Source organism: Thunnus thynnus, chromosome 12 (genome assembly GCF_963924715.1).
Source record: "Thunnus thynnus chromosome 12, fThuThy2.1, whole genome shotgun sequence".
Lineage (NCBI taxonomy): Eukaryota > Metazoa > Chordata > Actinopteri > Scombriformes > Scombridae > Thunnus > Thunnus thynnus.
In genome coordinates, this window is record NC_089528.1 from 1,292,064 (window position 1) to 1,314,614 (window position 22,551).

The 22,551-nt window shown below is 40.1% G+C and overlaps 1 protein-coding gene and 2 long non-coding RNA genes across 5 annotated transcripts; 1 reads left to right on the plus strand and 2 right to left on the minus strand.

Moving 5' to 3' along the window:
- Positions 1 to 1,079: 1,079 nt before the first annotated feature.
- On the minus strand, positions 1,080 to 15,929 carry coa1 (cytochrome C oxidase assembly factor 1). 2 transcript variants are annotated; one of them, XM_067604780.1, is made up of 5 exons: positions 15,908 to 15,929; positions 9,223 to 9,334; positions 6,711 to 6,862; positions 6,507 to 6,583; positions 1,080 to 1,437 (listed from the first exon to the last, which is right to left on the minus strand). In XM_067604780.1, the coding sequence occupies exons 2-5, from the start codon at positions 9,314 to 9,316 to the stop codon at positions 1,317 to 1,319; spliced, it is 444 nt and encodes a 147-aa protein (XP_067460881.1). In that variant the 5' UTR covers positions 9,317 to 9,334; positions 15,908 to 15,929; the 3' UTR covers positions 1,080 to 1,316. The 2 variants fall into 2 exon arrangements, with proteins under 2 accessions (XP_067460881.1, XP_067460880.1); XM_067604779.1 differs by lacking the exon at positions 15,908 to 15,929 and adding an exon at positions 12,242 to 12,492.
- Positions 2,830 to 6,496, minus strand: LOC137193566 (uncharacterized). Its single transcript, XR_010930848.1, has 2 exons — positions 5,072 to 6,496; positions 2,830 to 4,970 (listed from the first exon to the last, which is right to left on the minus strand). It is a non-coding gene; the product is annotated as an uncharacterized lncRNA (long non-coding RNA).
- Positions 15,930 to 19,765: 3,836 nt separating the features above from the next.
- On the plus strand, positions 19,766 to 21,959 carry LOC137193368 (uncharacterized). 2 transcript variants are annotated; one of them, XR_010930790.1, is made up of 4 exons: positions 19,766 to 20,958; positions 21,059 to 21,167; positions 21,596 to 21,657; positions 21,751 to 21,959. It is a non-coding gene; the product is annotated as an uncharacterized lncRNA (long non-coding RNA). The 2 variants fall into 2 exon arrangements; XR_010930789.1 differs by having other exon boundaries at positions 21,059 to 21,159.
- The last annotated feature ends 592 nt before the right edge of the window (positions 21,960 to 22,551 follow it).

Sequence of the window (22,551 nt, forward strand, 5' to 3'; positions counted from 1 at the left end):
CCAAATGTCTTCAGTGAACAACAAAAACAAGGGAATTTGCCTTGCTGTTCCAATACTTTTGGAGGGGACTGTATATTCTATATTAAAAGATTTTGCTGTTAGACATAGTGACCATTTAAAGCACAACTAATGTATTTAATGTAACATGCAAGAGGCATATGTTACATATGCGCCAGCTGAGTAATTTCTATAGGACTGAATGGGTGCCATTTTTAGTCCAGTATCCAGCTATTATAATACATCCATGAGTAGTGCATGAAGCCAAAAAAGTTCAATTTCTTCCGCATTGCTTCCGCATCTGTGCGGCCCATGAAACAAGCGCACTAGTGACTTTTGCCAGCCAAGTCAGCTATTTCCGCACCTTTCACAATGTAAGTCTATGGGAAAAAGTCTTTTTGGGCCAGTGTGCATCACGTGACGTTGTAATTACACAGTTTGGTTGCTATGTCAAATTAGGTTGAAAGCCCGGCACTCTTCCTGTATCCAGTTCTCTTTATACATCCATGGTGTAAACATATCTGCAGATGTCACTTCGGACCCGTTAGATGCTGGTTTGGTTGTTGTTCTTCAAAATCCCTGTTAGCAACACACATTGCATTGCATTTACAGCAGTTTGTTTACTTTGTCTTCAACGAGACATTACATTTTACAGTTAATCTGCAACTCACATGCGTGCCGAACTGCTGGGGGCGATCCGTACAGATAACGGATCAACTATGTTCCGTAACACCAGTAGTAAATACCCATATGCATACATATTACATATCATACGCTATCTATAACTCAGTCTCTGGGATGAGAACATAACAGAGGAGAGAGAAAAATGCAGTAATTCATCTGTTTCTAATCCATCCACCATCTGCTCCTGATTACTAACTTGAGCCACCATATTCCGAAAAAAACCCAAAACATACACTCACACACTATATATATATATATATATATATATATATATATATATATATATATATATATATATATATATATATATATATACACACACATATATATATATACACACATATATATATATATACACACATATATATATACATATAAAAATCAATAAAACAAGAAAATGGGCTTATTGTACTTTAATCTGTTGTAAATATAAAATAAATATGATCTATACAGGCTCTTCCCTTTTGAAAACCATACCACATCAAAATGATACCAAAATTGAGGATTTCCCAATTGGTAAATATTCCTCATTATTATACTACATACTATTATTATCATTATTTTAGACCTCTACTCAACACCTGTTGGAGCAGGACAAATTCCACCTTATTGTTTTCATAAGTACATGGAGTTGGTCAGTGCCAGCAGCCTTTATTCAGTTCCTCTGTGTGCTCTGTCACAGCTGGTGGAGGAGGATTCAGCAGGTCGATGGTCTGTCCCTCTCTGAGCATCAGAACTGCCTGCTTCAGACTCCATCTGCAAGGAGGGACAAACACAGGTCAGGAATGGTGCATACAAAGCGCTGGAAATGCTATATTAGCAATGTCACGTAAAACTTGACCTCCAAAAGAAAAAAAAGAATAAGATAGGAGGAGATGAGTCTGTTACATTTCCACATATCCAAAGTCTATCTGGGAATACTGGAAAACATGACGCCTGGGACACAGCCTGCGTGAACAGCATGTGTGCATCGCTGAAGTGCTGCGTCTTGCACGCTTGCAGTGTCCACACAGACAGCGTCCACACAGACAGGATTGCTGCTGAGGCGCTTCTGCTGCCAGCCCTATCTTTCTACATAGAGTTTGGCTTTGATAATGGCCATCAATAATAACATGTTTCATATTTCCTTTATATTTAGTTTAGTCAGAAACAGATTAAGAAGCTTGTGCTCAATTGTTAAAAATAAATAAAAATGTGAGGTGAAAGCAGCTTTCTTTCTGATGGGCATATTGGGGTCTGGTTGAGGAAACTTGTGTGTCAGCCACATGCAGTCCTCACAAAGGATGGGTTTTTTTTATTGATTATATTAATCATTCCGCCAGTTAAACCCCTGCTGTCAACGAGTGACGAAAATCACTTCAGACGACACCAAGTTCCTCAAACGAGTCAGACACACTCCGACAAACAAACCTCCAAACTGTGAGGAGGGAGACTGACAACAAATAAGGAAAGTAACAACACCAAATCTCTGCCTGGAAGCAGGTGAAATGACAGACAGGAGCCCCGGGTTTGGACTCATATCACAGAAAGCGAGCAGGAGTCGAGAAAAGCTTTCTGTTATATTAGTTCAAACCGGGGCTTCATGTGTCACCGACTCTCTGCACTAGAGTTCCCCACTAGAGCAGCTCCCTGTCCCGGCGTGCACCATGCAGACTGACCTGCAGTGGTGACACTTCATGTCTGTGACATATTCTACAGATATAGATATTGAAACTATAGTGAAAGGTCTAATGTTGCTGGTATGATGTTAATAGGACTATCAATTGATAATTTTCTCTGTCTATTTTTGCTGAGAACTGCGCGTATCACGCGGAAAAACAGGCAAGACCCCAAATCTCTAGATGAGGCAGCACTGCAGCAGTCGTGTGTGAGCTGAATGGCATGTTAACAGCTCTAATCTGTTAACATCGGCGCCGAAATGAAAAGCAAGAGGTTCCGCGATGCACACGCACTGCTCACACAGGCTGTGTTTCCCAGGCGTGATAGAGTAGAACAGTTGCTGGGTAGATGTTGATTCATACAGGTACATCGCTAGATGCAAAAGGGCTAGGTGAAGTAGGATGTGGATTAGAGGGTGTGGTGATTTCTAAATACATTCTCAGTCAATAACATTATTGGTTTCTCTGCTCTGAAACACCTGAGCCAATGTAAATAGATAGATAGATATTACTTTATTGATCCCCGAAGGGATATTCAAATTGTCAAGTGCTCATCAAAATATAAAAACAAAAAACTATTCAGTCAATTCAGGAGGAATTGAACAGTCTTATTGCTGTGGGGCTGAAGGATCTCCTGAATTGCTCCGTTCTGCAGTATAATGAGAGGAGCCGACTGCTGCAGCTACTCCTCTGTCACTCCAGGAGGCTGTGGAGAGGGTGTCTGCCATTGTCCATTATAGCTTTCAGTTTGTTCAGTGTGCCTCTCTCCACCACAGATCTTAGCGGGTCAAATCTCCTGCCCAACACTGAGCCCGCTTTTTTGACCAGCTTGGCTAATCGCTTGGTGTTTTTGTCTGTAAGGCTGCCTCCCCAGCACACTGCAGCAAAAAAGAGTGCACTGGCCACCACCGTGTGGTAGAACATGGTCATCATTTCCACACACACAACAAAGGACCTCAGTGTCCGCAGGAAGAACAGGTTGTTCTGCCCCTTCCTGTAGAGGGCGTCGGTGTTAGAGGACCAGTCCAGCTTGTCATCCACAAGGACCCCTAGATATTTGTAGGTGTGCACCACTTCAATGTCCACCCCACAGATTTTCACTGGCTCCAGAGGGGGCTTAGACCTGTGGAAATCCACAATCATTTCCTTTGTTTTTGAGGTGTTCAGTTGAAGGCGGTTTTTTCGACTCCGGTCACTGAAGGCTGTTATTAGATCCCTGTATTCGGATTCCTGTCCATTCCTGATACACAATAGCAGTGTCAGTATTTCTGGATGTGGCAGAACTCAGAGTTGTATTTGAAGTCTGAGGTATACAATGTGAACAGGAATGGAGCCAGTACAGTCCCCTGTGGAGCCCCCATGCTGCTCATTACTGTCCCATAAACACAGTTTCCCAACTGTGGCCTTTCTGTCAGGTAATCAGGGATCCAGGAAACAAAGGAGGGATCCACTCCCATCTCTCTGAGCTTGTCTTTGAGTATGATGGGTTGGATGGAGTTGAATGCACGTGGAGAATCAAAGAACATGATTCTTACATAAGTGCCTGATTCCTCCAGATGAGAGAGGGCACGGTGGAGCATGTAAAGGACAGCATCATCCACTCCAATGTGTTCTCTGTATGCAAACTGCAGGGGATCGGGTTTGTCTTTGACCTCAAGCCTCAGTAGGCGTAGAAGCAGACGCTCCAGGGTTTTCATGATGTGCAACGTAAAGGCCACCGGCCTATAGTCGTTTAGTTCAGCCGGACATTTTATTTTTGGTACCAGTACAATACAAGATGTTTTCCACGGAGCCAGGACCCGCCCCAACTGTAGACTCAGGTTGAAGATCTTCTGGAGAGGTTGACACAGTTGGGCGGCACAGTCTTTAAGCAGCCTTGGACACACACCATCTGGGCCAGCTGCCTTCCCAGAGCAAAGTCTCCTGAGCTCCAACTTCACCCCCATCTCAGTGACAGACAAGGGTGGAGGCAAAGGTGTGATAACGGGAGTAGCTGCAGCAATGGAGATGGACACATGTGTAGGTGGAGGAGAAGGAGGAGCTGTGGTGGAGAAACACACATGTGGAGGAGAAGAAGGAGCCGTGGTGGAGATGCATCCATGTGGAGGAGAAGGAGCAGCAGTGGAAGCGGGTGTGGTGTATCAAATCTGTTGAAGAACTGGTTAAGTTCATTGGCTCTGTCCACATCACCCACTATTGGCTGTCTTTTCTTTTTGATGTAGCCAGAGATGGTGTTGATTCCTCTCCACAACTCCCGGATGTTGCTGTGTTGTAAATTTCTTTCAATTTTCTTTTTGTATTCCACCTTTACCATCTTCAATCTCCTCTTCAACTCATGTTGCACCTGTTTGACTTGTTCTTTGTCACCATCTCTAAAAGCTTCCTTTTTCTGGTTGAGGATTGCTTTTATGTCACTTGTGATCCAGGGTTTGTTATTGGGGAAACATCATATAGTCTTTGTAGGTATGACTGTATCTCTACAGAAGTTAATATACTCAGTAAAGCACAAAACAGCACATTCCAATCTGTGCATTCAAAGCAGTCCCTTAGAGCCTTACTAGCCTCAGGTGTCCATTTCCTGACTGTGAGGGTAGTTGTAGGCTGACTCAGCACACAGGGTTTGTAGCAGATCTGCAGAAAAACCAGGTTGTGATCTGACCGGCCCAGTGGTGGTAAGGCAGTAGCCCTGTAAGCTTCTTTGACATTGGCATATAGCGGATCAAATGTTTTACTTTCTCTGGTAGGAAGTGTGCCTCAGGATGTTTAGTCTGTATCCTGGCAACAGTTTCATGGAGAACTTCACATGGAACCTCAGCAGTTGCCTGGAGAGGAATATACACAAGTATTGTTATGATATGACTGAATTCTCTTGGTACATAGTATGGTCTCATACCAACTGCCAATAATTCAATATCTGGACAGTTCATCTTCTCCTTGACAGTAATATGTGAAGGATTACACCATCTCTGATTCACAAATGAAGCCAGTCCTCCTCCTTTCTTCTTTCCACTAGCTTTAGTGTCTCTGTCCATCCGTATGAGAGTGAAACCAGGTAGTTCCATACAGGAATCAGAGATGTTTAGATTCAACCAGGTTTCAGTAAAACACATGAGGCTTTCTGAGTCTTCACCAATATCTCCAGCTCATCACTTTTGTTGGGCAGAGAGTTGACATTTCCCATGATGACCGATGGCAGAAAGGGCTTATATCTCCATTTCCTGGCCTTCACCTTCACCACGGCAACCACGAAAACACCTCTTTATCTCAGCTATAATAGGGTGGTATCCTCCAGATTTGCTCAGTTTCAATGAAAGAAGCTCTTCTCTTGAGTAAACTCTTCTCCCCACAGAAATATCCATCAGCAATTGACAAAAAATAATAAAAATACAACAAAAATGAAGTTTAATTTACTGCTTGTTGGAGCGCATGTTCTAGCCACATTATATCTTAATTGATGTGATACAATGGAGCTTGCATTATAAAGTATTTCATGAGCAAAACATGAGATGCTGCTTTTGCTGAGAAGTTGGAAAGGAGTCCCCCTAACCTGAAATCTCCTGCATAAACAGACAGAATAGTGAGTTATAACCAATGAGTATGATGTGTGTAGAGGTGTGTGTGTGGTTACTTTGTAGAGGCCTGTTGTCATTTGCAGGTTGCAGGCAGTTTGTAATAGCACTGCGCTCTGGCAACACCTCAACGTATATATCTACCTTTAGGTGCTGCTAAAATTGTTTATTTATACTGTAAGCAATAATTCATAATTGTGGCGGGCATCCTTCTGAGACATCTATTCTCAGCATAACGTCCATCAAAATACCAACAATTCGCTTTTCACTGTCTCATCTGAATCAAACTCCCACCTGTTTGCTCCTCTCCTTCCATCTGTGCACTCTGTGTGCTGCACTGGACACCAAAATACCACACAAACAGGGACAGTGAATTTTCAGGCCAGGAAAATACCAAACTGTTGGAATGTTGCTTGTGCTGGTCGAAAATACACCAATGTTGTGTCCCTATGCAGAATGTCAGCAGCAGCATTTATTTGTCCCTGTACATTTCTATGAAGTGATTTACATAATGCAATACTATGTCACATTAAAATGATTATAAATCAACTGTCACCATCATTTTCAGTGAACTCAGAAAACAACAGAATATACTAACCTGTTGGTATTAGGGTCTCTAACTGAAGACGTATACAGATAACCTCCAGTTTCTGACCCAGTCACAGGGATCTTTATCTGCAACACAATACAAATTCAAATCCAGCTGTACAGGTGTAAACAGGTATCAGAGCTCTTCACAGTCTGGTGAAAGCTACTATTAAACACAGAACAACATTTTTGATGACTTTCTAACACACAGTACCTGTGCGCTGTGCTGGTCTACACGGTTGTTTCTATCAGTTAGATGGATGTTGTGGATTTTTAAAGGTGGGGCCCCCAGTCTTTCCATGGCAACCGGACATGCTTCCAACTTCTGCAGAGCCAATCTGTGGTAGTCTGACTCAAAGAATTTCTCTTGTTGGACAGTAGACAGAAAGGTACAAAAAATGAAGCAGAAGAAGTTGAAGCACTTACGTATGTACTGTACATATTGTGCTTATACTTATATGTACTAATGGGGATGCACCAATCTTTTCTCACCTGACACCATTTCTGATAGTTAAACCAGGGTTTTGGCTGATACAGAGTACTAATCCAATACCTGTGCTCTTTTTTAAAAACAAATTTACAAACACCAAAAATCATAAGTTGTTCCTGCTGACCACCCAGAAAGAACTAGAAGAAGTTGTGGGGAAGTGGTGAGATGGCCAGCAGGTGAATGAAGATGAGGAATAATGGATAGCTTTGAGGTGATGAAGACATTTATCAAATGTACGCTGCCATGCGTAGTAAGGTATTAGCTAGTAAAGACTAACGTTAACAGCATAGAGAATAACCAAAACAGAACTCTTTGTTAGTTTAGCAGAACATTCCCATAATCTTAAATCTTGCAGTTTGTGGAACATTCTGGCAATGTTCCCTGACGTTACAGATCTATTAGGAAAACTTTCCTGAGTAAGTGTAGAGGAACATTTGCTTGAACCTTGCAGCAAGCATCCCTGTACCCTTCAGGTAATGTTCACAGAAATGAAAATTGTTTGCTGTGTTCACTCCAAACACACACACACAACTAGAGATATCCCGACCCGATCCAGAACAATATCTGGGCCTATTTTAAGGAGTGTATAAAGCCGATCAAAAGCCAATCCTTTCTTTACTATACTCTACTGTGTTTCGTTCATCTCAGCCTTCTAGTGTGGCGGTGCTGCTCTCCTTTACAGCAGCCTACGGTGCAGCATATTGCTCATATATGAAAGTGAAAATTAGTGTGTTATTGTGAATAATTATTTGGGCTCCCCAGGTTGAGTGACTCTTAATTCTGGGGCTGTATTCGCAAAACAACCGAAGGCTAAAAGTAGCTCCTAACTGGAAAAAATATCTGATGTGTTTGATGTCAGATACAATCTACTGGACAAGTCAATATTGTACTATGTTACATGGATGAAATTTGTGACCATGCATAAAATATTTGTTCATGAAATCTATCTGTCTGTACAAGTCTGTCTATCTGCCTGTCTATCTATATCCATCTGTTTATCCATAAACCACTACTTTATGTAGATCCAACAATTTCAACAAAGTGTATCTATCTAGTGGATTGTATTTATTTGGACCAAGTACAGTTTTAAACATGAATGTTACCATTTGATGTACTGTACCAGAGTTAGCATATAGCTAATTTTCATCTGCAGTCCCTTAGGCAGGTCACAATTGAAACATATAACAGCACAATAACAAACAGTACAAAGCAAAAAACGCACAGGCACATAATACAAAATACAAAGCTACACACAATAGCAAGTCATCTACACTCAGTATGTCGACTAGAAATTAATAATGTAGGCTTGTCAAATTAAAAGCAAGATTATTTGCGTTCATGAGAAGACCATGAGATGAAATTTAGATTCAGTGGTTACAGGAGCTGAGTAGTTTTAAGCAGATTTTTTAATTTGGTTTTGAGTGCACTGATGAAACTGCAGCTTGTCATATTATCAGGTAGGACATTCAGCTGAGTTGTGGTTTTCACAGAGAAAGCTGACTGCCCAAATGCAGTGCGACAAAATGGTATAGTACAATCTTGAATAGAGGATATTCTGGAGGATCTAATAGAACTTACTGAGAGAGATATATGTTAAATAAACATTGCATATATTCTGCTGCTATGTAAACATACATATCAGATCAGACCCAGTATCAGCAGATATTGTTATAAAAATTAGAATTATACTGTGATTAGATGTCTTAAAACCTTACTATGTGCGTGCTCTTGTTTTTGCATGTCATGATGAATGTTCCTGTTTTGCATAGCAGGTAAGATTAATGACAGGAGACCAGCACATGCATTAGAGGAAGTCATGAGGGAATAAAGGTCAGAGACAGGTCAGAGGGGTATCATCTTGATTTAAGGACCTACAGCTGGCCAACCAATTAGAAAACTGAGAAAATGTCATGACGTTATTTGTGGAGTATGTCTGTAAACATCAGAAGAAGTATGAGACGCCCATTTGTAAGGTATATAAACCAATTGTGAATGTTCTGAGATGAGCCTTTTTCTCTGTAACCCTGTTTGTGTGTTGCACTGTGAAACGCTCCTTCTTGCACAAGAAAATAAATTCGACTTCAACTTTGATACTTCGGATCCAGTCTCCATTATTTAAAGGTCATTGAGAAGAAATTCTTTTAACAGAGATATCCGATGTTAAAAGGATTCAGATCTGCATCAGTGCAAGAAAAACTTGACTGGGGCATCCCTACACAGCTCTTTTTGTACTCACTCTGCAGCAGATAGTACATGGTGCCGATCCCTCCACCTGTCAGCACAGTGGTGAAGATGGTGAGCTGCTGCAGTTTACTGGTGGAAACTCTCATCTCTGCTTCCTAGTAAGGCTGCACAAATAGACAGAGCAGTCTGGTCAATTTACCGGGAAAATGCAAAGAAAGGTGCTTAAGGCTCGCCTTGGATCAGCCCTTAGTTATGATGCTATAGGCCTAGACTGCTGGGGGACTTCCCATGATGCACTGAGCTCCTCTCTCCTCCTCCTCCTCTCCATCTGTATGCATTCATGTAACATCAATGCATGTCACTAACTTTGCTTCTTCCCCGGAGTTTTTTGTGCTTTCTCATCTCACAGGAAAACCTGAGTCCCGGGCCGAACCTTTGCGGTCCCTCACAATCCTGATGGCATCCTTCCCTGTCTATTGATGCTTGTGCTTGTTGTTGTTGTTGTTGTGATTGTTGCTCTCCTGCCCCCCCTCCCCCTTTCCCTCTCTCTTTCTCTCTCTCAACCCAACCGGTCAAAGCAGATGACCGCCCACCAAGAGCCGGGGTCTGCTTGAGGTTTCTACCCGTTAAAGGGGAGTTTTTCCTTACCGCTGTCGCCAAGTGCTTGCTCATGGGGGAATTGTTGGGTCTCTGTAAATTAAAGAGTACGGTCTTGACCTGCTCTATGTGAAAAGTGCCTTGAGATGACTTCTGTTGTGATATGGCGCTATATAAATAAAAATTGATTGAATTGATTGATTGATTATGATGAGACAAGGAGTTGTGCTGCTACTGTCACTCCAAGGTTATTACAAGGTAGATGTAATGCATCCACCTTTTTGGTTATTGACTTTATAGTCATATTAGTTTAATGAGATTGGCCATGTGTGCCCGCACAAGTATATGTCCGCAGCTAATCTCACATATAACTGTACCCATCAGCCTAATATTTTTGTGGCGTTTTAATGGCGTTTTATACTGCTATTAACTGCTGACTCTTCACGCCTCTTAACCGGCCGGTAGGGGCTGCAAGTGATTAACAACCGCAGCAAAAGGCGCAATCGGCTAGGCTAAAAACAAATCTGTCGCAGACCACATTTTGGCCTTTGTCATGGCTCAAAAATTGACATTCATTGAAAAGTTTGGTCTATTCTTGAACCAGAGCTAATACTGATATGTTACGACCCACTAAAGTTAAGCACAATAGGAGATGAATAAATCCCCGTTTTTGCTTAGCTTCGCCGCCATCTTGACTATAAGGGAGATGGGACGGACAGTTGAGTAAGATTTAACTCTTTTTGTTTGGGAGGGGAGAGAGAGGTAGGGAGGAGTTTTTTTTTGTGTGGTGTGTTAAGACCGAATGTTCAAAATAAATAACAATGTTTACATTGAGAAGTTTGGACTTATTGTCCTGTTTATTCAGTTAGGCGAACCCAGGAGAATGTTCAGTTACAATAGCATTACACTATTCTATGCATATCGAAGGAAACAGACAATAAATGCCCCCAGACACACATGGTGGAGATCCGCACCCTTCTAATTTTGGTTTTTGGTTGCTGGGCAATGACTCAACATTATCATCATTTTGTGATCATATCATATTATCATTTTACAAATTCTGTTGTCCAAATGAATAATGCCAAGACATTTGTTGGTAAAAATGAATAAATTATAATAACATTTTTGACACACATGAAGAGTTTTGTCTGATGTAAACAGTGGAATACAGTTCATTTCACTGAGCACCAATGGGAGTATGCTGTATGTGATTTTGCAGAAATTTGCCATGCTATAGGATAGATCTAGACAGGGCCATGTTTCCTGCATATACTGTATATTATATCTGTTTTTTCCTTAAACACTTAGTTTTTAAAACAAATCTTGACTATTAGCTATTAAATGTGCGGCAGTCTACTGTCTACAAACTATCACTATCATCATTTAACATAATCGTTTGATACAATATACATGAAGTGATTAAAGACATTCCTGCACTGCTTCTAGAATTGCTTAAATTCTTAAATTGTTATCATATTGTACAAGTCTAACACAATTCACTTTGCATATAAAAGGCAACACATTTAAAATATAAGAATATATCATATAATTTTACCTGTATAAAGTACAGTTGATTCAATATTAATCTATTCAAGCTTAATACCACTAATGTAGAGTGTTTTATAGGCAGTGTCATTATACAGTATACATTCAATGCAGTGTGTGAATATCGTATTTGTTTCAAGTATCTATTCTCTGATTATTTTATTGTATTTGTTTTTTTTTTTTATTGTATTTTATTATGTTGCTTACCTCAACCTATCTATATTCCCACTTCAACCGACACTTCCAGTTCAATGTATGACCTACACATCAACTGAAATTTATAGTCCTTTCATGCTTGAGATTGAACTGAATCTTCAACTCCTTTCAGCAGTTTCACTACAACTGATAGGCTGCAATAATACAATCTCCCATTGGGATTAATAAAGTATTCTATCTAGCTATAATAGTTTTATAGCCTAGATATGACGAAATATATATACCTTCCACTTGCGTGTACATGTTGAGTATGTCTGAATGAACTGTTTTCATTAATAACCATATCACCATTGTTTACAGTATCCCATAAGTTACTGTTATAACTTCGCTGGCTTGTCACTTCCTCTACCACTGTATCATTGAAATCCCGCCATACGCTCTCTCTTTCCACCACAATTGCATAAAACATATAAATGCACATTTGCACATTGCCATTATCTCTTGCCTTGGCACTTCATACATTCTTGACATTCAGTGGCGCTGGAGAGCTGAAGATACACAGAACATACTGCCTCGCGTGTTTTCAGTTCTTTCTCCTCAGCGCTTGGTATGACGCAGTCATCTACAATCCTCTCAGTGACAGTTGAACTCCATGCCCTGTGCCTGCAGCTGAATCTGGTTCATGCTTTTTCTCGGGTTTTCGTGTCTATGGGTTACATTTTCAGGACTACATGTTGTTGCTAACTTGAAATAAGATATGAAAACATTCTCACCTTGTTACGGACCGTTAGGACAACCGTGACTGCTCTGTTGACATCCGGAAACGTCACACGGGGTACATCTCAAGTCTCTTAAATTGCATCCACAAAATAAATAAATAAATAAATTGCATCCACGTTTCCCTCACTTGCGTCTTAGTTCCTCCCACCGTGGATGCATGGAGAGACGCAAGGGAACCGAGCGGGGAGAGAGAAAACGAGGGAATCTGTTTTAAGAGACGCTTCACATGACGCTTCCTCTGAGTCATGTGAAGCGACGTCCGTTTCTGATGACGTCGACAGCTCATCACAACTTGTGCTGCTGACTGCTGTCAGTCGACTTTAAGAACTGAGGCCTGTACTACGAAGCAGGATTTGGGGTTAGCGAGGTGACTTCAGGTTTAATTCTGGGTTTTCAGTCCTACGACGCTGGTTCACTTTATTATGGTAGCTTATGCTTAACAGCTAACCTGCTCCGGGGCAGGTTAACTTCAGAGGATCGGATCATAGCCTGTCAACACTCCGACCACTGACCAATCAGATCACTGGAAAAAAGACCGTCATCATCCCTACAAGATCCCGACATGTACAAGAGTCCTGAGTTTACAATAAAGTGACAAGTAAAAAAGAGCAATATATATTTCTATAGGTCAGTGGAGACATTTTATTGTTCCACACTTTCTATTTCTGCACTGTTTTTAAAAGAGAGCTTCTAACAAATGAAGACAAACAAATGGATGATTTTAACTGCATTTTAATAGTATAAAGTTTATTTTATCCCCGGAGTGACAGCTGACAGTGTGGATGATTTTACACTCTGATTCCATCACTGCAGCTCAGAATAACATGAGACAACTGTGTGATGATAACTGGAAATGAAAACGACATATTGTGTTTTATCAGAAAAATAATCCACACAGATCAGATCAGGTCAGATAGACCTCATCAGTCATTAACTACTTTTCCACTCTTTGCTTCGGTAGCAGAAATAGTCTGACTTTACTTCAAGTTTCTTTTTTATGTGACATATTCAGAATGGTTTCTTTATCATCCAACTAAATAGCAAAAAATACTCCCTCTATACTTCAGTCATACATAATAATTCCCACATGTATTTTACGCCATACCCTACTTTTAATATTTGGAAATTATTGCTAGTGTTTCTACATTTTCTTATTCTGTTGTATGATTACAGGCTTGTTCACTTTTCTTTACAGCTTTTTTACAGCTTGATTTAAATACAGTCAGTCAATTGTTACAACTGTCCCAGTGTACAGGGACAGCTGTAACACATGCCAGGGACGGTTGTAACATGTCTAAAATATACATAATTAATCAATCAAATACTCAAAATGAAAAAGTTATTAGTATAAAAGTTAAAAATTAGTTGAATACTTAATAAATCTACATATAGCCTAGGCCTTCTCTAGCTTAATATGTAGACTACCTCCTTTGGGCTCAACCTATAATACAAATCAGCTGCCTCTGTCAGGTAGTTTCTCAGACAGATTTCCTGTCCTGTGGAGAAAACCTTCTTGGGGGTCCAGTACCCTACTCTGGGAAGTGATTTGGATCCCTGGCACTCCAGGCTCTGTCTCTTCTTGTGAAAACGGTACAGGGTCACATGGCAAATGCCATATGAGTTGGCCACTGCCCTGACTGATTTGCCCTCTTATCTCTTATCATCTGAAGCCCTCTCCAGCAAAGGAAGTGGGACTCTCCTGTCTGTCTTCCTCTTTCTGATGTTTGGCATGCTGTAAGCAAACACGTTTCCACTTACTATTATGCAACTGATTATCATTAACTTAGAATGTCATTTTACAACATTTTACATTTAATTTGCTATCTATCTATCTATCTATCTATCTATCTATCTATCTATCTATCTATCTATCTATCTATCTATCTATCTATCAAGCTAGTTAGTTTATGTAGACCTTGATGTTTTTAAAATATTTGAAACTTGGTTCAGGGACAGTTGTAACAAGGCATTATAACAGTCCCAGTATCACCAGTTATGTTGTCACCTCATCTGAATTATCTTGACTGCTAGTTTGACTCGTGTTAGTCATTTCTACCAAAAAATAAATCTGATAGAAAAGTTAATATTTTACCTCAAAAACACACTTTTGCTGGTAACTTTTTCTGTGAGTTTCATATGTGGCTCCTTTTTTGTAAGCAAGAAGACAATCTAACTGAGCATGTGCAGAGTGAGTGTAATCACTATAGCTTGTTTCTGATTGGAGATATTCAAGGTGTTACAACCGTCCCTGGTCTCCCCTATCAATGTTTCATCTCATATCATGAAGTACTTCATTCATGGTTCTGATGATGCCGCTCATACTTAGCAACACCACCTCTTTCACATGAACGCGCTCATAGCTGGATAGGAAAACCCCGGGTTGACTGAGCTGGTTGATAAGCAGCTTCGTAGTACTGGTTATGTGGACGGCCAATGTTAGGTTCAGTGAAGCCAGATAACGAAAAGATATCCCGGGTATGTTGAACTTGCTTCATAGTACAGGCCTCTGTAGAGACTCCTGATGGAGTTTGTGAAATTTGAACTAAGAAACATGTTAAAAAAACGGTTAAAACCATAAAGTACAACATAGCAAATTTTAGACATATTAGAAACTGTCTCACTTTGGACGCAGCCAAGATATTTATGTATGCTATGATTCTTTCCCATATGTCTTATTGCATCACATGTTGGGGGCAGGCTGGAAAAACAGCCATAAAACCTCTTGAGTCCTTATACAAACAAACTTTAAAAACTCCAATGCATTTCCATCACTGTAGGGTACTGGAGAAATATAATTTCCTGAGCTTTGAGAATTTTGGATTATTCTCAAATTTGTGCCTTGTTTATAAAATTTTAAGTGGTTTGGCCTCTCCTCCACTCTGTGACTTTGTGTACACGCGCTCAGTAAGTTCTATTAGATCCTCCAGAATATCCTCTATAAAAGATTGTACCATACCATTTCATCGCACTGCATTTGGACAGTCAGCTTTCTCTTTGAAAGCTACAACCCAGTGGAATGCCCTACCTGATGATATGAAGAACTGTAGTTCTATCAATGCATTCAAGACCAGACTGAAACATGTACTAAAGACATATCAGCTGTGCGACCACTGAGTCACACAGCTGAGAGTTTAGTTTACATTGTTTCTAACTGACATTGTGGGTGTATGTGATGTGCTGTGTGTAGCTTTGTATTTTGTATGGTGTGTTCTGTGTGTTCTTTTGTTTTGTTTTTGTTTTTTGGGTTGTTTTTTTTTTGTTTTTTACTGTTTGTTGTTGTGCTGCTGTATGTTCTTTGTTGGGGACTACAGATGCAAATGAGCTTCAAGCTAACTCTGGTGCAGTGCATCTTCAATGTTTCAAACTGTTTCATTCAATAAATAAATAAATAGATAAATAAAATCAATAACTGATATCCAATGAGGGGGTGTGTTGGCTGGTAAAAGACTTCCGATTTGGCCGTCGCCATGTTTGATTTTTGGAGCCAGAAGTGACCATATTTGGACAAGAGGGTTGAGCTGACCATAGCGCTAGCTGCTAACTTGGTTAGCACGGTGCATTTACAATCTATTAACAGTTAACAGTGATAGTGCTAATGCTAACGCTAATTTTCGCTAGCGAAAAACAGGCCTAAAACCGTTAAAACACAGTGCACTCACTGGAAAAACTGATCATCCGACTCATTGATGGGTCTTTTATTACAACCAAATGCTGACTGACTGTTTTAGGCGACAATGTGAAGTGTCACGTGAAGCAACGTCCGTTTCTGATGACGGCGACAGCTGATCACAGCTAAAAAGTCCCTCCTATCGTCTTTTCCTAACCACTTTTCCTTGACCTTGATGGAAAATATCACATGGTCAAGGAAAGATGTGAGGGAGAAGTCATAAGGACTTAGGAAAAGACAACTGTGGTGCTGAGAGAATCCAACTGCACTTACACTGGGCTACGTAATTATGTGATGGTGGATGATATTGACATAGGTCTGCTGTGGTGAAACTACAATGTTCTGAAGATGGACTACAAAAAGCGCATCTTACATACTCTGTCCCGGTCGTTCTTACGGTGTTGTTTCATGCACTTTATATAAACGCGCACAACACGCTGAAAAATAACTTCAGGTCAGAATTGAATTTAAAAAAGGAATATAGCCTGCCAGTCATAAAACTGAAACAAAATTGTCACATTGAGAATGTCTGCTCACACTCACCCTCTTTGATCCCAATCATTGTATGAAAATAAGGATTAGGGGTTTTTGACATGCATTTTGATTAGTTAAGCTTACAAATATGTGCATTACCAGCAATGTGTTTGTGCATGCAGACTACAAATAATGAAAAGTTCTTAATAATATAATAAATGTCATGTGTCCTATCTGACAGGTGTGGGACCTCCATTGGTATGCTAATGCATAAACTCACCCTATGGCAAGATGTACCAGCACTCAGGGGCATGGAGGTATGTATAGCAAAAGTTTAAATTAACAGATTCACACTGAATTTACTTGATTTATTTAAGACATCTGTTTTTAAACTTAACAAAGCATTTTTTTTATCACAGAGTTTCCAGAGGACCAGAGAAGAGAGCTTGTGAGACACCAGGGAAGACAGCTGTGGATGGAGTGTCGCTCACCTCGAATGCTTTTGCTGGGGTTTCATGTCTGCTGTCTGAGTCCCCAACTGTACCTACCAAGATTGGCTTTCACAGTGATACATATACTCACCAAGCACTTTATTAGGAACACCTGTGCACCTAATGCAATCCTATACAACAGCTCTGCCATAATACTTCTACAAAGCCTATACATATTTTGTCCACCTTGAGGGGGTAAACAAAATATTAGGAACTGTTTTCAATATAATGGGGCTAAGCACTTCACTGGCTCATAACAGTCACTACTTTAGTTTTTGTTACTTCACCATCCTATAGATAGTGATAAATGGAATGTACTGATATAGTTTTATGAAATTTGAATAACTTTAAACAGTGAATATAATTTGCAACCTTTGATTGGATGTATGACTTAATGTTTCCAAAACTCTGCTTTATTTTGCATAATCCTGAATGCAACATCACTAAATGTGCATACTGTGTACTTAAAGGATCAGTCATTCAGGTGAATGATGTGTTTATTGATAATGTCAGGTGTGTTATGAAGTGACCTACTAATACTGGCGATCTTACCCTGGTTCTTCAAGATTCATTAAAGTAAATTGTTATGGTAGAAGGCTAAGGCTGGCAAAATGTAACTTACTGGAAGTGAAATGTGGCAAAAGAGCCCAAATTCAGACTTGCTTAACCCTATCTAGGCTTCACCAGACCCATATATACTGTCAAAAGAATTATTGGAATTTCAAAGCCTTCCTAATGGAGCATGAGTAGCATTTTTGGGAACAAATTTAACAGGCAGATCACACATTATTAAATGTATCATGGATCATACAGCAGGCCTCAAGTGTTGCAAACATCCCTCATTTTCTAATGAATTCTTTTTCATCTCCACTGCCCTACAGAGGATCAACAAGAAGGGGCTAGTATAATACAACTGACCCAATGTTTCCCACGTTGATGTAAAACTTTAAACCAATTTTTTATATTAATCAATTAAATATTTTCTTACAAACTGTTGTGTGATCAAACATTGTTTAAACTGAGTGTTGAAACTCAGTTTCCAGTGATACACTCTACTGTATAGCATGTTGGATTTTTATGTAATTAAGACTCAGAGAAGTGTTGAAGCAATTCAATGTATATACTATCATACAATTTGTATGTTTTTTTAAAAAAATTTAAACAAGGTGTAGGAGAATTTCTTAAGAATTGAAGTTCTCTGGAGAATTAAAAACACAGATTGATGAATCTTTCTCTCTTTACTCTGACATGCCAGCATGGAGAAGGGCAGACAGCTGTTCTCCATGCTGGCATGTGAAGCACAACACGCAGCCCCCATGCATTATATGACACTGATTTGCATTTAGGTTATTTCATTTCATGTTATGCCGTCTTTACTGGCTGCTGAGGTTTGACTGGGCACATACTGGGCTATGGCTCCCATGCAGAGATACAGGTGTATTCACAGAACGCTGGAAGGCCATCTCCCCCCACTGATCCACAGGCCTCACTGCCATTAGCTCTGAGTCTACGAGCTTCATGATAACGACGGACATAAGTCCCAGCTGGCCAAAGTTGTGGATCGTACATATCAGCAACTTTATAGCATTCTGCAATAACCTGAAACGAACTGAATCTGTTCCAGGTCGAGTCAATCTTTTGACAGGTCACTGATTTATTGCCCTATTTCGCAGTCAAATAATTACATAGAGTGTCAGCCCCTGCACCTCTCCCTTCCACGAGGCACTGGTCGTGGGGTCCAAGCCAGGGGGACCACGGTACTTCTCTATAGCTGAAATCTGGCGATCCATAGCCGCAGTAGCCGCCCCCAGATTCTCACTCACACTTGTCTGTGCATCCAGGGCCCTCCTCAAGCTAGAAACTTCTCGGCTCAACTGCTCCAGTCTGCTTAGCAGCGCCGAGGCGTCCATGCTGCCAAACCTGACGGGTGGACATTAGAACAATACTATATATTTTATATATGTCCTCCTGTCCTGCCTAATATTTTGAGTCACAAGCCGCCACTGGTGTGCATGATGTAATTCGATAAATAAAAGATAATGCAACTCAGTAATATTTGACATGTGAGTTATATAAATGATTTGTGTGGGAATTCTGCACCTTGTTGTCTGAGCTGTCAGAAACTGATCTGGCATCTTTCCAGACTGATACTGACACAAGATAAGAGTTATTTTGTTTTTACTTTTCTGGAATACATGTCCACACTGAGATTTAACTAAGTTATTGACCTTTTACATTTAAATGTGTTATTTTCATTTAATTTCTCTCATGCATGCGAATCATTGTCCCCTCAAATGCCCCTATACTGCGACACTTACGGTAAAAAGTGCGCATTTCATAACAAGACGTATACAGGCCATTGATGTATTACAGGCAGTGAAGTTGCTGTTTACAGTGTTTCAGGCTTTTCTCCACATTTCAGCACACAGATTGGCCCGTAATGAAAACTGCAGAGAGCACAAAAGCCTCAAATTGCGTGGCTTCAATTAGCAGAGATGCGCACATACACAGAGCTCTCCACAATCACAAACCAACTTCCTTTTGCTTCTTTTACTTCTCTAGTATTTCGCATCTATAACATAATCTACTGAAATGCCAAATGTCAAAATACAGCTGTTAATATGACTCAGGCAGGTCTGAGACATGTCAGATTAATGTCTGAATTCAACATTGATGTTCAGGTGTCACTGATTGTATCCGGGATTTCGCGGAAACATCAGTACTGGTTTTCTGTTTGTTGCTCACAGCTGCTGTGCATCAGATTCTTTCCTTTACTTTATTGAACACTTGCAGCATCACGCAGCAGCAGACACGATAAGTGCGACTTTAAATTGACAGAGTGATGTGCGCATGTACGCATTGTATCTATGTGTGTATGTGTTACGGTCATTCCCTGGTTGCCACAGTAGGTGACGTATTGGACAGCCGCATATGGAAATGCATGGAAGAAGAGGCAATTACTTCTCAGGGGTGCTGCTTACCGGGAGAAGCACACAGTTTTTTGACCGTCGTTTAGAGGCTAATCTTTAAGCCTTTTTTGTTTGTTTTTATGCAAGTTATAGGTGTAAGTGTGTGTATAGCAAATGCTTTATTGGTACACGGTGGTAAATAAATACATCTTAAGCGCAAGTCCGCAGATGTTTGATTTAGGCTACTACATGGAGCCGCCGCATGACGACGCGTCAATTACATATCTCGGTAACAGCCCCTCACTGTGGCTGTTTTTTGTTTTGTCGAAATCAAGTCACTACAAAAAGGATCAGTCAAGATCTGACGATAATTGGCTAATGCTCTGTGTTCTGCTACTAATCTACACCATTGAGTTTATATAAAGAGGTCAGCTGTTGCACACAGATTCCAGGTTTATATGGTGGAATTGTTAGTAATAAAGAAGCCCTTATGGTGAAAAAGCAGTACTGTGTAAAACAATAAGGGGCTGCGTTTTGGTGCGTCGGTGAGACAATGAAATATGATCCAGCAGTCCGGTTGGAGTAACAGGTTATTGCGTTTAAAGGCTGATCAGAAAAACACTCCACAGCGGTAACATTCACAACTCTTGAAAGTTATCACCCTGCAACCATATTTATTAGTGCGCACATGTGGAGTGCGTCTGTGTCCGCAAAACACACACGAACACAGAAACTTTTTGGCCCCCGCACTTCTGTAATGAATCCGGCGCCCCTGGCTCAAACCCTACCCCTCATCCTGTCTGTCTCCTGTGTTCTGATAACAGGCTGCAGGTTCAGTAAATCCAAAATGCTTAAGTTCTGCCTTTCTTTGCCTGATATCAGTGCAGTTCAGGTCCATTCAGCTGTTGAAGAACTGGGGCAGCATGTGGAGCAACAGGACTGATAGATATGTTTGTGAATGTATTAATGTGCTTTATATATGTGATTATGTTTTTTCTTGGTAAAAGCAGATTCACAGACAGCAGGATGAAGTAGCTGCAGCTGGAGCTACAGAAATAGCAGATACCTGCTCACCCTTTTCATCATCACTTCTGACCCTCAGCAGTGGCCTTCACTTGGGCCTCTAATCCTCCAGGTCTGATGGCTGCAGGATGAGGATAGCACACTGTGTGAGTACATAGTTTCAGTGCAGCATCATGCTTTTTCCACAGCTGATCTATACTGATGAGTGCTGTCAATCTCACTGGATTGTGCATATCTTCTCTAAAGTCAGCAGAGACCCAGCCTGATCTGAACTGAAAGGTTCTTTGTTATCACGAATGGATACATCAATAACTCTGTGACATCATCGGGAGATCTGGATTATTTATGTATGCATGTATGTATGTATGTATGTATGTATGTATGTATGTATGTATGTATGTATGTATGTATGTATGTATTTATTGGGACCATGTACAGTGTTAAACATAAATGTTACCATTTGATGTACTGTACCAGAGTTAGCTTATAGCTAATTTTCATCTGCAGTCCCTTTGGCAGGTCACAATAACACAATAACAAACAGTACAAAACAAAGAACACACAGGACACATAATACAAAATACAAAGCTACACACAATAGCACATCACATATACTCACAATGTCAACTAGAAATTAATAATGTAAGCCTGTCAAATTAAATTAATGGACCGGATGCTGCTTGTCAAGTAAATATGCACTTGTGTTTATTTCATAGTGCAGTGTTTTTTGTGTAAGTTGTTTTTAGTTATGTTTATTTTGCTTGTCTGTGTTTTTTTATTTAGCATGGTAAAAGCTCCTGTGTCTCCTTGAACTAGTCTTATCTTCAGTCCTTCAGTGTAACATGGTGAGGAATGAAACTTTTACTGCCATTGGTTCATAAACAGACAGTTTATGTTCAGTATATCACATTCAGTTGTACTGTCTTCTGTCCCTCCAGCATCCCTTCTGGTCATCCTTCACCTCAGACCTCCATGCATCCCTCCTCTGGTCAGACTGCAGCCTCAGCCCCCAGCTCTGACAGGACTACAACCAGCCAGACTAGTTTGCCATGTCTGTATTTACTTTGTGTATTCATCAACATCATCAACATGTGCATAAGCCAGTCATATTGGCTGTATTATGTATGATTTCATCAAATATATTGAATTATAAGCCCAATAAATGTTTTGATTCTATCTATTGTCTGCTTTGATTAGTTGTGTGAATAACATTAAGTCATCTTCATACAGACTATGTAATGTTTATCAAAAATGGAGAAGTTTTTAATTTAATAATGACCATTAGTTAATAGTAATGATCATTGTCACTCTGGAACAGGACAAATTAATTTATAAAAACAATAATAATAATAATGTCTTTAAATGGTAAATATCATAACTTTCGTGATCAGATTGCCTTTTATTCAAGTCAGAGCAGTCTTCTACAGTTTGTAGAACATAATTTTACTGTGTGAGTGTTTGAATCATTCAAAATTATATGAAAAAGACTCATTCGGATAAATGTTTAATTAATTTCTTTCTATTGTTACTGTTATCAAAATTATATTTACATGGAACGCAGTGATAATGCTAAATTTAAATAAACCATTGACCACAGGAGTAAATATTTACACATTTACTATAAGATGGTGCGTGGTAGTTATATAAAAAACAAACATTAGAACTGTGTTCGCATGAGAAGACCGCAAGAGATTACTGAAAACCCTCTACACCAACCCGCGGCTGGCCGAACTCGCTGA

Excerpts from the sequence above, each read along its gene's own strand:
- coa1 (XM_067604780.1), bottom strand. The coding sequence starts at position 9,316 with ATGAGAGTTTCCACCAGTAAACTGCAGCAGCTCACCATCTTCACCACT. Across the intron at positions 6,863-9,222 it reads CATGTACTATCTGCTGCAGA|AGAAATTCTTTGAGTCAGAC; the intron begins GTGAGTACAAAA and ends CTGTCCAACAAG. Across the intron at positions 6,584-6,710 it reads TAGACCAGCACAGCGCACAG|ATAAAGATCCCTGTGACTGG; the intron begins GTACTGTGTGTT and ends ATTGTGTTGCAG.